Here is a 16,234-nt window from a genome sequence, read left to right on the forward strand (position 1 = left end):
GTCTCACTATGTTGCCCAGGCTGGTCTTGAACTCCCAGCCTCAAGCAATCTTCCTGCCTAGGCCTCCCAAAGTGCTAAGATTACAGGGGTGAGCCACTGTAACCGGCCTTAAAAAGCTCTTATATTTTAGAGACATATTCTAAAAATTTACAAATGAAAACATATTCCTGAAATTTGCATCAAAAATAAGAAGGGAGGGACTCGAGCTGGAGTGGAAAAGTAAAGATGAAACAAGAGGCCAGGCGCAGTGGCTCACGCCTATAATCCCAGCACTTTGGGAGGCCAAGGCAGGCGGATCACTTGAGGTCGGGAGTTCAAGACCAGCCTGGACAACATGGTGAAACCCCATCTCTACTGAAAAAACAAAAATTAGCCGGACATGGTGGTGCACGCCTGTAATTCCAGCTGCTCGGGAGGCTGAGGCAGGAGAATCACTTGAACCCAGAAGGCAGAGGTTGCAGTGAACCAAGAACGCACCAGTGTACTCCAGGCTGGGTGACAGAACAAGACCCTGTCTCAAAAAAATAAAAAATTAGGCCGGGCGCAGTGGCTCACGCCTGTAATCCCAGCACCTTGGGAGGCCGAGGCAGGCAGATCACAAGGTCAGGAGATCGAGACCAACCTGGCTAACACGGTGAAACCCGATCCCTACCAAAAATACAAAAAAATAAGCTGGGCGTGGTGGTGGGTGCCTGTAGTCCCAGCTACTCTGGAGGCTGAGGCAGGAGAATGGTGTGAACCCGGAGGCGGAGCTTGCAGTGAGCCGAGACTGCGCCACTGCACTCCAGCCTGGGCAACAGAGCGAGACTCGGTCTCAAAAAAAAAAGGATGAAACAAGATCAGTCACGGCCAGGCATAGTGGCTCACACCTGTAATCCCAGCACTTTGGGAGGCCAAAGCAAGCAGATTCCTTGAGCTCAGGAGTTTGAGACCAGCCTGGGCAACATAGTGAAACTCAGTCTCTACAAAAAATACAAAAATTAGCCAGGCACGGTGGGGTGTTCCGGTAGTCCCAGCTACTTCGAACGCTGGGGTGGGAGGATGGCTTGAGGCCAGGAGGCCAAGGTTGCAGCAAGCCGAGATCACACCACTGTACTCCAGCCTGGGCAAAAGAGCCAGACCCTGCCTCAAAAAATAAAAATAATAAAAAGATCAGTCATACATTTTCAATTGTTGAAGTTAGGTAATATGGACAAGGAAGTTCATTATGTGCTATTTTCTCTTTTTTTTGTATATGTATGGGTTTTCTATTGCTGCTCTCTCAAATTACCAGAAATTTGGTGGCATAGAACAACACAAATTTATCATTTTATAGTTTCATAAGTTAGAACTCAGACTTAGGTCTTACTGTGTTAAAATCAAAAAGTTAGCACCAGGGCTGCCATTCCCTTCTGGATGCTCCAGGAGAGAATATATTTCCTTGTCTTTTCAAAATTCTAGAAGCCACCCAAATTCTTTGCCTTAGCCCTCTTCCTCCATATTCAAAGTCAGCTATGTTACATCTCTCTGCCCCTGCTTCCCTAATCACCATCTCTTTCTCTGATCCTCTTCCCTCTCTCTCTTCCACTTCTAAGGACACTTATGATTATATTGGGCCCACTCAGATTATCCAGGGTAACCTCCCCATCTCAAGGTCCTTAACATTAATCACGTCAGCAAAGTCTCTTCTGCCATGTAAGGTAACACAGATTCCAGTGATTAGGACATGAACATGTTTAAAGGGCCATTATTTCTGTCTACCACAGTAGTACATGGTTGAATTTTTTTTAAATAGAAACTCACAATAATAGGCAAAGTTGTCATGTTATTATAAATACTCATCTTTTTTTTTTTTTTTGAGATGGAGTTTTGCTCTTGTTGCCCAGGCTGGAGTGCAATGGCACAATCTCAGCTCACTGCAACCTCCGCCTCCCAGGTTCAAGCAATTCTCCTGCCTCAGCCTCCCGAGTAGCTGAGATTACAGGCATGCACCACCATGCCCGGCTAATTTTGTATTTTTAGTAGAGACGGGGTTTCTCCATGTTGAGGCTGGTCTCGAACTCCTGACCTCAGGTGATCCGCCTGCCTCAGCCTCCCAAAGTGCTGGGATTACAGGCATGAGCCACCGCGCCCGGCCATAAATAGTCATCTTAATAAATTTCATGGTTAGTAAATAAACTTTCCAAAAAAAACCTGATAAATTTTTTTTTATTTTTTATATCTGATCAGATTTTAAAGTAAGTCAACTAATGAAGGTCACAAATTTTCTTTTTTGCAACATTTTATTTTCATATAATTTCAAATTCATGGAAACATTCCAAAAATAGTATTCCTATATACCTTTACCCATATTAACCATTGGTTTACATTTTCTTCCATTTCCCTCTCCCCCTTTGCTCTTTCTGTGTATGTGTGTACACACACACGTGAGAGTAAACTGCAGACACTATGCTCCTTCGCCTCTAAATACTTCAAGGTGTGTTTCCAAAGACTCTCTTCCATAATCACAGCAAAATTATCAAAACTGATCATTTAACACTGGTATAATACCCGTATCTAATCCACAGTCTATATTCAAATTTGGTCAGTTATCCCAATAACGTCTGTTATAGATTTTTCCCCAAATCAGGATCCAATCCTAGATCACACATTACTTCTAGTCAGTACGTTCCTTTAGTTTCCTTTAATCTCTAACTTTATTCATCATTTCTGGTCTTGAAATTTCAAAATTTCAAAATAAGGCCAGTTATTTTGCTGAATATCCCTCAATCTGGATTTGTCTGATGTTTCCCTATGATTAGTTTCAGATTGTGAATCTGGGGCAAGAACACAACAGTTCATCATATTAGGAGGCACATAATATCGGTTTGTTCCATTACTAGAGGTATTAACTTTGATCACTGATTAAGGTGGTGTCTGCCAAAGTATTTTTCTCTTTGTAATTTTTTTAAGTATGTTGTGAGGAGATACTTGAGTATATTCAAATATCCTGTTTCCTCACTGAACATTTACCCACTAGTTTTGGCATCCATTGAGACTCTCTAACACCATCATTACTTCTATTTTTATGCTTTAGCATTCCATTGTGAGGAAGAGTTTAATCTTCATTTATTTATTTATTCATTTATTTACATATATTAGTATGGATTCTGACTCCCGTATTATTCAATGGGTTATAATCCATTAGTATATTTCTTTTGATGTTCAATTTGTCCCAGATTTTGTATTTATCAGACCAATCAAGTAAAAACCACTGAAGTCACCAAAGCAATACTTTCTCACTATAGGTTAATTCAATCTAAGATAAGAAATAATTTAAAAACAAAAAGTTAAGAATGTAACAGACAAAGTAAAAAGATGGCAGAGTTGACTGCTAAGCCTAATACTTTTAGGCTTCTCATGTTACCTTGCTTAAAATTGCTGCATAACTTCAAAAATGCCCACTTCAGTTTTAAAAAGTAAAATAAGTATTTAATTTATTTATAGAATTAAAAGAAAAAAATAGTAAATCAGTGTTTTTGCCTAGAATTAGTCCTTAGACACTACATCAAAAAACAAATCTTGGCCAGGCGTGGTGGCTCACGCCTGTAATCCCAACACTTTGGGACACCAAGGCAGGCGGATAACCTGAGATCAGGAGTTCATGACCAGCTGGCCAACATGGTGAAACCCCAACTCTACCGAAAATACAAAAATTAGCTAGGCGTGGCAGCAGGCGCCTTTAGTCCCAGCTACTCCAGAGGCTAAGACAGGAGAATCGCTTGAACCCAGGAGGCAGGGGTTGCAGTGAGCCAGGATCGTGCCACTGTACTCCAGCCTAGGTGACAGAGCAAGACTCCATCTCAAAAATAAATAAATAATAAATAAATAAATATTGGCTGGGCACAGAGGCTCACTCTAGCCTGGGCGACAGAGCGAGACTTCACCTTAAAAAAAAAAAAAAAAGACAGTTCTCCAAAGAGATATACAAATGGGTAATAAGCACACATAAAAGTGCTCCATATCAGCTATCAGAGAAATGCAAAGCAAAACCACAATGAAGTACTACTTCACCCACTAGTATGGCCATAATCAAAAAGATAATAAGTGTTGGTAGGGATATGGAAAAATTAAAACCTTCACACATTGATGGTAAGAATGAAAATGGTGCAGTCAGCTTGGAAAAGAGTCTGTCAGTTCATTAAGAGGTTAAACATAGAATTATCATATGATCCAGCAATTCTACTCCTAGGAACACACTCAAGAGAAATGAAAACATGGCCAAGTATGGTGGCTCACGTCTGTAATTCCAACACTTTGGGATGCTGAGGAGAGGAGTGCTTGAGCTCAGGACTTAGAGACCAGCCTGGGCAATATAGGCAGACCCCATCTCTATAAAAAATTTAAAAATTAGCCAGGTATGATGGCACACGCCTGTGGTCCCAGCTACTTAGGAGACGGAGGTGGGAGGATCACTTGAGCCTAGTAGGTGGAGGCTGCAGTGAGCCATGATGGTGCCATCATCAAGACCCTATCTCAAAAAAAAAAAAAAAAAAGAAAGAAAGAAAGAAAAAGAGAGAAATGAAAACACATATCCACACAAAAATTTGTACACAAACGTTCATGAGTATTACTCATAATTGCTAAAAAGTGGAAACAACCCAAATGACCACTAACTAATGAATAGATAAATAAAATGTGGTATATTAAAACAACAGATTATTCAGTGTGGTAGGCAGAATAATGGCTCCCAAAGATGTCCACACCCTAATCCCCAGCATCTGTGAATGTATTGTTATGTGGTAAAAAGGACTTTGCAGATGTGATTAAAGACCAGGACCTTGAAATGGAGAGATGATCCTGGATTACCCAGGTGGGCCTAACCTAAACAAATGAGTTCTAGCTGCAGAAAACCAAAGAGAAGGAAACGTGAGAACTCAAACGTGCTTCCCTGGCTGTGAAGACAGAAGAAGGGGGTCATGAGCCAAGGAATGTGGTGACCTGTAGAAGCTGGAAAAAGCCAGGGAACAGATTTCTCCTAAAATCTCCAGAAATGAATGTAGCCTTGCCAACACCTTGATCTTAGATCTGTGTTGAACTTTTGACCTACAGAACTATAAGATAATTCATTTGTGTTGTTTTAAGCCATTAGATTTGTGGTAATTTGTTTCAGCAGCAAGAGAAAACTGGTATTTCGGCAATAAGAAATAAATTACAGATAAAAAAGTTTCTTTTTGGTGTCATGAAAATGTTCTAAAATTGATTGTGGAGATGGCTGCACAATTCTGTGAATATACTAAAAACCACTGAGTTGTAGTAAGTAGACTGTATGGTATTTAAATTATATCTGTATTAGTCTGTTTGCATTGCTATAAAGGAATACCTGAGACTGGGTAATTTATAAAGAAAAGAGGTTTATTTTGGCTCACAGTTCTGCAGGCTGTATAGGAAGCATGGTGCCAGCTTCTGTTTCTGATGAGGGCCTCCAGAAGCTCATAATCAGGGCAGAAGGTAAAGGGTGAACCTGCGTCTCAATCGTAAGAGGAAGAGCAAAAGAGGGAGGGGGGAGATGCCGCACTCTTTTTAAACAACCAGATATCACGTGGACTCAGAGCGAAAACTCACTCATTACCATGAAAACAGCACCAAGCCATTCATGAAGGATCCATCCCTCATGACCGAAATATCTCCCATTAGGCCAACCTCAAACACTGGAGGTCACGTTTCAACATGAGATTCTGAAGGTACAAATATCCAAACTCTATCAATATCTAAATAAAGCTGTATTTTAAAAAGGAAAGAAAGAAAGAAACCTTATTAAGAAAACAAAAGCCTATGTTTTCTCCTTACAGTGTGACAGAATTTTTACACTGGTAAGTGCTAAACAATCTACTTGGGAAAGAAATATAGGATAAAACAAACAAATACAGACCAAAAAAAGCAGAGTCAAAAATTAGAAGGTTTTTTCAGCAAAAAAAGACACCATTAAAAACCAGGCAAAAACCTTAAATAGACATTTTTCCAAAGATATACAAATGGCCAATAAGTACGTGAAAAGATGCTCAGCATCACTAGTCATTAAGGAAATACAAATCAGAACCACAGTGAAATACCACTTCACAACTACTGAGATGCCAATAATAAAAAATTTGTTTAAATGGAAAATAACAAGTGTTCCTGAGGATGTAGATACTACAACCATCACACATTCCTGGTGAAGACGTAAAATGGTACAGCTATGAAAAACAGTTTGATGGTTCCTCAGAAAGCTAAACACAGAATTACCATATTACCCAGCAAATCCATTTCTAGTTATAACCCAAAAGAACTAAAACAGGAACACAAACAGAAACTTGGATGCCAATGTTCACAGCAGCATTATTCACCATAGCAAAAAGGTGGAAACTGCCCAAGCATGCAACAAATAGATGAATGGATGGATAAACATAATGTGGTAAAACCATATAATGATTACTCAACCATACAAAAAAATTAAGTTCTGATACACGCTACAACATGGATGAACCTTGAAAACATTATGCTAAGGGAAATAAGCCAGACACAAGAGGACAAATATTGTGTGATTCCACTTCCATGAGGTACCTAGGGCAGTCAGATTTATAGAGACAAAAAGTAGAATAGTGGTTATCAGGAGCTGAATGGAGAGAATGGGGAGTTAATGTTTAATGGGTTCAGAGTTTCTGTTTGGGGTAATGAAAAAGTTTTGGAAACAGATTGTGGTGATGGTTGCACAACAGTGTGAAAGTCATTAATGCCACTTAATTGTACACTTAAAAATGGTAACGTGGCAAATTTTATGTTACATATGCTTAACCACAATAAAAAAGAAGAGGTAAAAAATTAATAGACTTTAATCCCTATAACATAAAAGGATCAGGGAATTGCAGAGTAGTAGGTAGTGTGAATTCTCCATTTTATATGCCTTCTTTATACTTTATATACCTTTCATATATACTAACACCTTTGATCTTAGACCTAAGACCAAAACAATCCTTTTTCTTAATAGTAAATAAGACACATTAAGACTGCTTCCAGTATTCACTTTTTTTTTTGGAGGGGGGACGGAGTCTTGCTCTGTCACCCAGGCTGGAGTGCAGTGGCATGATCTCAGCTCACTATAACCTCCACCTCCCAGGTTCCAGCAATTCTCCTGCCTCAGCCTCTGGAGTAGCTGGGATTATAGGCACACGCCACCATGCCTGGCTAGTTTTTGTATTTTTAGCAGAGACAGAGTTTCACCATGTTAACCAGGCTGGTCTCGAACTCCTGACCTCAGGTGATCTGCCCGTCTCGGCCTCCCAAAGTGCTGGGATTACAGGCGTGAGCCACCGCACCCAGCCAGTATTCACTTTTTATAGATAAAAGTGAGAAGAAATGTTTGGAATAGTGATACAAATCATTATGTATTTTTTCCTCTTTAAATGACCTTAAAAAAGTTTTCACTTATTTATGTGGTAACTTTAAAAAGAACATTGATTAGAATCTCCACCCCTTCCCTCAAAGAGGTACTTACCATTACCAAAAGTTTATTTTATAGACTCAAGTACATGTTATTCCATTGATTGATTGAATGAGACAGGGTCTTGCTGTGTTGCCCAGGCTGGAGTGCAGTGGCACAATCACAGCTCACTGCAGCTTCGACCTCCCAGGTTCAAGTGATCCTCCCACCTCAGCCTCCCAAGTGGCTGATACTCCAGGTGCACACCACCACACCCCGCTAAATTTTTATATTTGTAGAGATGGGGTCTCACTATGTTACCCAGGCAGGTCTGGACGTCCTTAGCTCAAGTGATCCTCCTGCCTCTGCCTCCCAAGGTGCTGGGATTATAGGCATGAGCCACTGTGCCCAGCCTGTTATTCCTTTTAAAAAAAATTATGTAATCTTCATTTCCAAGGTTTTTAGAAGATGTTTTCAGAGATACTGATAATTCCTACAGGCAGAAAATACTGTTAACTCTTTAAATGGCATTTTCTTAAACATACATGCTTCTCTATATTATCTATGAGTCCTTTTTTGCCTTACCTCAAATAATTTTATATCTGGATTCAGTTTTGTAATCTCTTCATTCAGACCTGGATTACATCTTCCTGGAGGTATAAATTTTGGTTTTTTGAAGGAATTCCCCTGCAACTGACTTGGTGCTGCAGATCGTCTCATATTCAGCAGTGGTGACCTGAAAAATACCCAAAACAGTAACTATCCATGAATCTAATTACAATCACCCCCAAATATGAAAATAGCTCAAAACTACAAGTGAGATGGAGCAGGAGCCCGTCTTAGGGACCTGCCTGGCGCCCCAAGCATAGAAACAAAGGAAAATCTTCAGTTCCTTCAAAGGAAATTCCAGGCACTTAGCTAGCCCTGAGAAGTATACGAGCAATATGATTAGCAAGAAGGTAATAGCTTAAAATAATGGTGAGGGAAGTCAGAGTGACAAAACGTTTGGTTCCCTCTAGAAACTAAAGGTAACATCTTAACATATGTCCTTGAGTTGTTTTTCAGAAATCCAGACCCCCACCAAATGGAAAATACTATCTGCTGGCACACAGACCTCAGATTAGGGGAAACAGGACTGAACTCTAACTGCTATTCTTTGTTCTAAATTTCTTCTTCAGAGGCCTGGAGGAAGTCATACCCACAGGCCAGAGCTCAACATTCCTTTCTGCTGACCCCAAGTTTTTAGACAAAGCCTCACTTCCTTAACCAATCCCAAATCAGAGAATCTTTTAATACATCTATGACTCGTAAGCCCCCACTTCAAGATGTCTCACCTTTTTAGGCCAAATCAATGATGAATTGATTTATGATTTTGCCTGTAACCTCTGCCTCCCCATCTTTAAAAATAGTTACATGTAAGCCACCACAGAGTCTGGGTCTTAACCATTAGCTGCCCATTTTTCCTCGCTTGGCACCCTGCAATAAATGCCTCACTTTCTCTTGCTGCAAATCCCAATGTCTGTGGACAGCTTTGCTGTGCCAGGCAGGCCGTCTCAAGTTTGGTTTGGTAATACAACCACGACATATGTAAAAAAGTAAAAGGGGCCGGCGTGGTGGTTCATGCCTGTAATCCCTGTACTTTGAGAGGATGAGGCAGGAGGATCCCTTGAACCTAGGAGCTTCGTCTCTATTAAAAATTAAAATTAAAAGAAAAAAAAAGGCCGAGCGCGGTGGCTCACGCCTGTAATCCCAGCACTTTGGGAGGCCGAGGCGGGCGGATCACGAGGTCAGGAGATCCAGACCATCCTGGCTAACACAGTGAAACCGCATCTCTACTAAAAAAAAATACCAAAAATTAGCCGGGCGTGGTGGCGGGCGCTTGTGGTCCCAGCTACTCGGGAAGCTGAGGCAGGAGAATGGCGTGAACCCAGGAGGCGGAGCTTGCAGTGAGCTCAGATCACGCCACTGCACTCCAGCTTGGGCGACTGCGAGACTCCGTCTCAAAAAAAAAAAAAAAAAAAAAGATAAGAAGAGCTTGGTGGTGCATGCCTGTAGTCTCAGCTACTCAGGAGGCTGAGGTGAGGGGGATCCCTTGAGGTCAGGAGTTCAAAACCAGTCTGGGCAACATAGCAGCAAGACTTCAACTGAAAAAACAAAAACAAAACATAAGAGAATAAGCCTGAGAAAACAAGCTCAGGCTGGGCAAAGTGGCCCACATCTGTAATCCCAGCACTTTGGGAGGCCAAAGTGGGAGGATCGCTTGAGCCCAAGAGAGCCCATCTCGTTTTTTTTTTTTTTTTTAAAAAAAGAAAAAGAAAATAAGTTCAATAGCTAGTAAGATTTTATTTTTCATCAAGGGCTATTGAAAAGAATTTAAGATTTAAATTGAACAGTGATATGGTTCGGCTGTGACCCCACCCAATCTCACCTTGAATTGTAATAATCCCCATGTCAAGGGCAGGGCCTATTCTCGTGGTAGTGAATAAGTCTCACGAGATCCGATGGTTTTATAAATGGGAGTTCCCCTGCACAAACTCTCTTGCCTGCTCCTATGTAAGCCGTGGCTTGCTTCTCCTTTGCCTTCCACCATAATTGTGAGGCCTCCCCAGCCATGTGGAACTGTGAGTCCATTAAACCTCTTTCCTTTATAAATTACCCAGTCTTGAGTATGTCTTTATTAGCAGTGTGAGAACAGACTAATACAAATGGTGTAAATTTAAGTATATGTCAATTTTGATAATACTATAAGCATGATATCTTCTTTAAAGCAATTTAAATAAAAATTTCAAAATGTAAGGAAATACAATTCACATACAAATATCAAACATGTTGCCTTTTTTCTATTCCACTAATCCATAAACCACATGAGGGTAGCAATCTCATGCTTGTTTTCTCCACCACTAATGACTATAATGTGTCTGGCAACAGTGACAGATACATTACCATCACTAAGAAATATTTTGAATGAATGAAATCTGGCAATTTAAAAGGTATTTTTATAATTCATCTTGTTTTTACTATCCTATTTCATTTGAAAACAGTGGAATTTTTTAAAATATAAATCAAGAGACCAGAACCAGGTTTCCCAACTTTCGCTCAATCTTATTTCCACTAGGACTGGACAGGGGAACAGATGGAAAACAAGGACATTACATACATACATCATGTTTCTGCAATGGATAGTAGCAAGCATTCCAATTCAAAGCAACCCACAAAACACTATTTAACATAAGCCATCAGCAAGGATGAACATGACTACCAACGTTATCTGTTTCACCCAGAAATTCCAATTCTGGCAATTTAACCTAAGGAACTATCAGAGATAATACTAAGTAACTACGTATAAGAATAATCAGCTGGGCAGGACACAGTGGCTCGCACGCATGTAATCCCAGCACTTCAGGAGGCCGAGGCAGGTGGATCACCTGAGGTCGGGAGTTTGAAACCAGCCAGGCCAACGTGGCGAAACCCCATCTCTACTAAAAATATAAAAATTTGAGGCCAGGTGCAGTGGCTCACACCTGTAATCCCAGCACTTTGGGACGCCAAGATGAGTGGATCACCTGAGGTCAGGAGTTCAAGACCAGCCTGATCAACATGGAGAAACCCTATGTCTATTAAAAATACAAAATTAGCCGGGTGTGGTGGCGCATGCCTGTAATCCCAGCTACTCAGGAGGCTGAGGCAGGAGAATCACTTGAACCCGGGAGGCAGAGGCTGTGGTGAGCCGAGATAGCGCCATTGCACTCTAGCCTGGGCAACAAGAGCGAAACTTCGTCTAAAAAAAAAAAAAATTAGCCAAGTGTGGTGGTACACGCCTGTAATCCCAGCTACTCAAGAGGCTGAGGCATAAGAATCGCTTGAACTCGGGAGGCAGCGGTTGCAGTAAGCCGAGATCGCACCACTGCACTCCAGCCTGGGTGACAGAGCAAGAGTCTGTCTCAAAGAAAACAAAGAAAAAAAAAAAAAGAATAATGATGCTAGTATCAATTACAGTAGGGGGAAAAAGGGAAACAAATGTCCAAAATGAAGTACAAGATAAATTATGGTACACCCACACAACAGAACACAGTCTCTTCATATACCACCAAAATCGAGTCAGTACTATTCCCCAAGCTAGCCATGTTCTCTTTTTCTCTAGGCTTTGAACAAACTTTCCCTTATATAATGTTGGGAATGCTTTTTCCCACTTTTCTTTGCCTAATTAATTCTACCTTATCCTCTAGGAGTCTTAACCATGAGCCCTCTTCATCTCCTCCCAAAGACTGGACCGGAGGACCTTCCTGTATATGCACTACCCAAGCACTTTTCACACTGCAATGAAATTTGCATTCCCCCTGAGCTATTAACTCAGGCATGAAATCTTATGTACAATTCATCACTATATCGCCAGTACCAAATACACAGAAGGAGTTCAGTATTTGTTATGTGAATGATACCATTAATGGGTGGCGGGGGGGGGAGTAATACTTAAAAAAAATGTTTAATGATATGAGAAATATGTTTTCATAAATCAAAGGAAAAATGGCCACAAAACATGTCCAGCCTCATTCTAATTTTTAAAAAGGAAAAGAGAAAGAAAAACGATAATGTGTGTATGTGCATTTAAAAGACTAGAAAGCAAAGGAGCATGAGAGAACTTGCTTGAGGTGATAGAAATAATCTATATAAAATTGTAGTATGGTTACAGGAGTATATATACATCTGTATATGGAAACATCAAAATGTACACATCTAACTGCACACTGTAAATTATACTGCTATAAAGTAGATATAATATACATGTTATATATTAAAATACACAATCTTTTTTTAAAAACTAGAAAAATACATGCCACAACATTAACCCTAATTATTTCTAGGTCTGGTTAGAATACCAGTAATTTTTATTCTATTCTGAGTTATTTTCTGTATATTTCAAATTTTTTACAATGAAAATGTTACCTTTGTAATAGGGAAAAGTATCATTAATTAGATTTTTTAAATTACCATATTTCATCAAATCTAAAATGCCATCAATTGTAAGATATACTCTTGATTGTTAGTCCATATAAAAGAAATTTTTAAAGTAAATAAAAATTTTAAAAATAAAAACTTTTTAAATTGTAAGATGTACCATTTTATGTATCCAAGAAAAAAAGTGTAGCCAATTAAACCATGATACACTATCATTGATGGTTAGACATTTCCCAATTTCATCAATGTTAAAATGATGAAACATGTAAATACTTGAAATATAACCAGCCTTTACATAGTTTGAGGAATGAATAGGAGAGATCACTCTCTTCTGTTTCTTATTCAAGGACAAAATAGATCTCTATTAATACAATCTTTAATCTTAAAGCAAATTATGAAACAGATGGCTTTTGACTGCTTTAGAAGAAGTATTTACCAATACCAGAAGTCAATACAAATTCTGGCCAAACAAGTCATGCCAAAATAACTTCATTAAGCTAATTTCCTTTTTATAATGGGTAAGCAGAATACTACAGGCCTCTAAATATATAATTGACACAAGTTTGAAATTGATTAACGGTAACTGTCACAAGACGACATGGATGTTAGGCCTTGCATTTAGACTCACTTACTTAATGGTCACATGAAATAGAACAATAGAAGCTGAAATTTAAAACTAAAGATTTTAGTGACTATAGCTCAACTGAAATAAAATAATGAGCCTTCTTAAACTAATAAATTCTAGATAGCATTAATAAAAATATGATGTCCACATCATGAAATGTAATGAGTTCTGTTCTCTACATTAGTCAGACTCCCCTTTAATACTGTGAAAATTCTGACACTTTTTTAAAAGGAACCCTTAAAAAATACAGTAGTTAGAAACATCAACAGTAGAAATGAATGAAACCAGAGTGTAGTTCAGATTCTGCTATTTCAGGGATGCTTAACTTTGGGGAAGCTATTTAACTCTCTAGACACCAATTTTCTCATTTATAAAATAAAGAATGAACTAGATGCTAAAATTTCTTTCAACACTAAATGCAAAGAATTACTACCCTAAACCCTTCTACATCTAATACATGATTTCTGATTTTTTCAACCCTATTTATTTTGTAAACTAATAAAAATGATAATGCAAGCATACAAGCATCAGCACAGAGCAGTGGTTAAGAAAACAGACTGACTCTGGAGCCAGCCAGCCTGCCTGCCTGCCTAGAATCCTAACTCTGCTATTTACATATGACCTTGGGCATCCATCACGCCATTTAATTTGTTGATACATTTCAAAGTAAAATGCAGAAATCAGTACATTTCCCCCCAGAAGACCATTGCACCCTTATAGCTTTTTAAACTGGTTCTGTATGTTCATATTGTCCTGTCCATAATAAATAAATAAATTAATTAGTGCTGTCTGAGCCCTTTTCCCAGGTCCTAGAAATAAAGCCATCTGGTAGCCCTGATGTGATGCTACAACTTCTATAACACCTATTAGCTTCAGTCCTTCCAAGTAAAATGGTAAGGCCAAGCTGACAACTGCAATACACCAGATAGCCACAAGTACTTGGCACTACACTGTGGCAAATAACAACACAACTTTGAAAGCAAACGCCTGAATATAAATGTGGACTGACACTTCCTAATGGTCTTGCACAGTTTACTTTGGCTCCATGTGTCTCAGTTTCCTCATCTTTAAGAGGGGGTACCATAATCATACTTACACACCGGACTGTTGGGAGGATTAAATGAAATATGTAAAGCACTTAGAACAAAACTTGACACATAGTAAGCACTCAATGTTATCTGTAATATTACTATCTATAATTAGTGTTATTGGAGAGTAGAAATGATGAAGGTCCTGTGAAGGAGATAGATAAGGGGTAGTTCAACATACAGGACAACGACCAGAATCTTTGGGTTTGTCTGGGCTTTAAAGAGAGGTATGTGCAACCATCAAACGTCTAGGATGCAAGAATGTAAGTAAACCTACTCTACCAAGAACCAGCAACAGTCTCTCCCTGCTGTTGCTGTTTTTCGACTTCCAACTACATTAGGTAGTAATTATTTCACTTCATGCCTTAAATTGCTCCTTTGAGACTCCGGCTATATAGATGGTTCCTAATTTAGGACGGTGTCACTTAGAATTCTTCGACTTTTAAGAAAGCCATAAGCATTCAGTAGAAACTGTACAAGTAACCACACAACCATCTGTGTTCATGATTTTGCCCAACTGTAGATTAAGGTAAGTGTTCTGAGCATGTTTAAGGTAGGCTAGCGCAGCCATAAAAAGGAATGAAATCATTTCCTTTGCAGCAACATGGGTGCAGCTGGAGGCTATTATCCAAAGCGAATTAAAGCAGAAACAGAAAATCAAATATTGCATGCTCTCACTTATAAATGGGAGCTCAACATTGGGCATTCATGAACATAAAGATGGCAACAATAGATAGTGGAGACAACTAGAAGGGGGAGGAAAGGAGGAGCAAGAGTTCAAAAACTATTGGGTAACATGCTCACGACCTGGGTGACAGGATCAATCGTATCCAAACCTCAGCACCACGTAATATACCGATGCAACAAACCTGCACATGTACCCCCAAATCTAAAATAAACAGCTGAAAATATTTTTTTTGATAACAAAAGTAGGCCAGGCCAAGCTTTAATACTCAGTAGGTTAGCTGTTTTAAATCCATTTTCGACTTGGGATATTTTCAACCCCGTAGTAAGTCGAGAAGCATCTGTACCTACCTAGAAAATCTTCCATAAGGTAATTGATTAGAAGGTTTTAAGGAAATACAAGAAAAACCTGACCAGTGAAGAGGTAAAAGCCCCTAAAGAAGGCGTACCGACATTCTCCAGGACGCCCGCGGAGCCTTCTTCACCCCCTGGCCCTGGGGAAGGAGATTCCCAGTGCAGGAGTGAGGGAGAGACCCAAACGCCACAGGAGCCTGCGCGAAGCGACCGCCGGGGCGGCCCCAGGGGCCACTGCCCAGAACCCTCCCTCGCACACAAACGCACACCCCCAAACCCCCACCGCCCGCCCTTCGCTCCAAGCCCCCCGGTGCCAGCAGCCAGGGCGTCCCTGGCACTTCAGACCAAAGCTGCAGGCCCGCAGGAGGCCACTTCGGTCGCTCCTGCCGCCTTCCCTCCCTCCTCCCTCGTTGGCCTGCTCCGGCGCCACTCCCTGCTTTGTCCCGCACGAGCCTACAGGCTGTCGCAGCCTCCCGAACTTACCCCTGCAGGACGCACCGGCGAAAATTTGACAGAAACCACTGGCCCTGCAAAGAAGCCCTTCTTGTAACCAGCGATCCCCTCGCCACCGGAGAAGCTCAAGGATCCCGCCTCGGCGAAGCCAATCGCCGACTAGCCCGCCGCGCGTGCGCACTACCTAGCCTCCGCACTGCCCTGTCCTGCCCTACTCTAATTGGACGACCCTACTGCATCACTGCGCATGTATCTTTGCGTTTGCCTTTAAATGCTTCCAAGTTTGATTCAAGTTTACGGTTCAATTAAAAAAAATACTGGTTTAGTGCCTACTTTCAGACACTGTGTAGATGCCGAGGCTACAGACCTCACCATCTGCTTGGATAAGTAATAAATACGGTATGATTCGGTGTGTGCGATAATAGAAATGCGTGCATCGCAGAAGTATACGATATCCTATTGGTTATTCATTCATCCGAAAAAATATTGACTTAGCGGTGCCTGCAGGATAATTTTCAAACTCTTTGTTAGGTTCTGGGAATATAGAAATTAATACGTGATTATTAGGCTCTCAGAAAAGGGGAGCCGCCTCCGGACTTGGAAAAGCATTAAAGCATGTTAAGTAGGAAAGTTACATCATTCAATGAGTATTTACTG

General features: G+C 40.3%; 1 protein-coding gene across 6 annotated transcripts in view; it reads right to left on the reverse strand.

The window, feature by feature from the left end:
• Nucleotides 1–15,759, reverse strand: part of RAD54B (RAD54 homolog B) — a 126,693-nt gene extending 110,934 nt beyond the window's left edge. For 3 of the 6 annotated variants that reach the window (XM_063726727.1, XM_054518675.2, XM_009243957.3), the window contains exons 1-2: nt 15,608–15,745; nt 8,003–8,153 (exon numbers count right to left, since the gene is read on the reverse strand). In XM_063726727.1, the coding sequence (XP_063582797.1) occupies nt 8,003–8,137 (135 nt within the window). In that variant the 5' untranslated portion in view covers nt 8,138–8,153; nt 15,608–15,745. Of the gene's footprint in view, nt 1–8,002; nt 8,154–15,607 lie in introns of all 6 variants that reach the window. The other 3 variants (XM_063726726.1, XM_063726728.1, XM_009243954.3) reach the window with 2 other exon arrangements.
• Between the last annotated feature and the right edge of the window lie 475 nt (nt 15,760–16,234).

The sequence above is a fragment of the Pongo abelii genome, chromosome 7 (genome assembly GCF_028885655.2).
Source record: "Pongo abelii isolate AG06213 chromosome 7, NHGRI_mPonAbe1-v2.0_pri, whole genome shotgun sequence".
NCBI lineage: Eukaryota > Metazoa > Chordata > Mammalia > Primates > Hominidae > Pongo > Pongo abelii.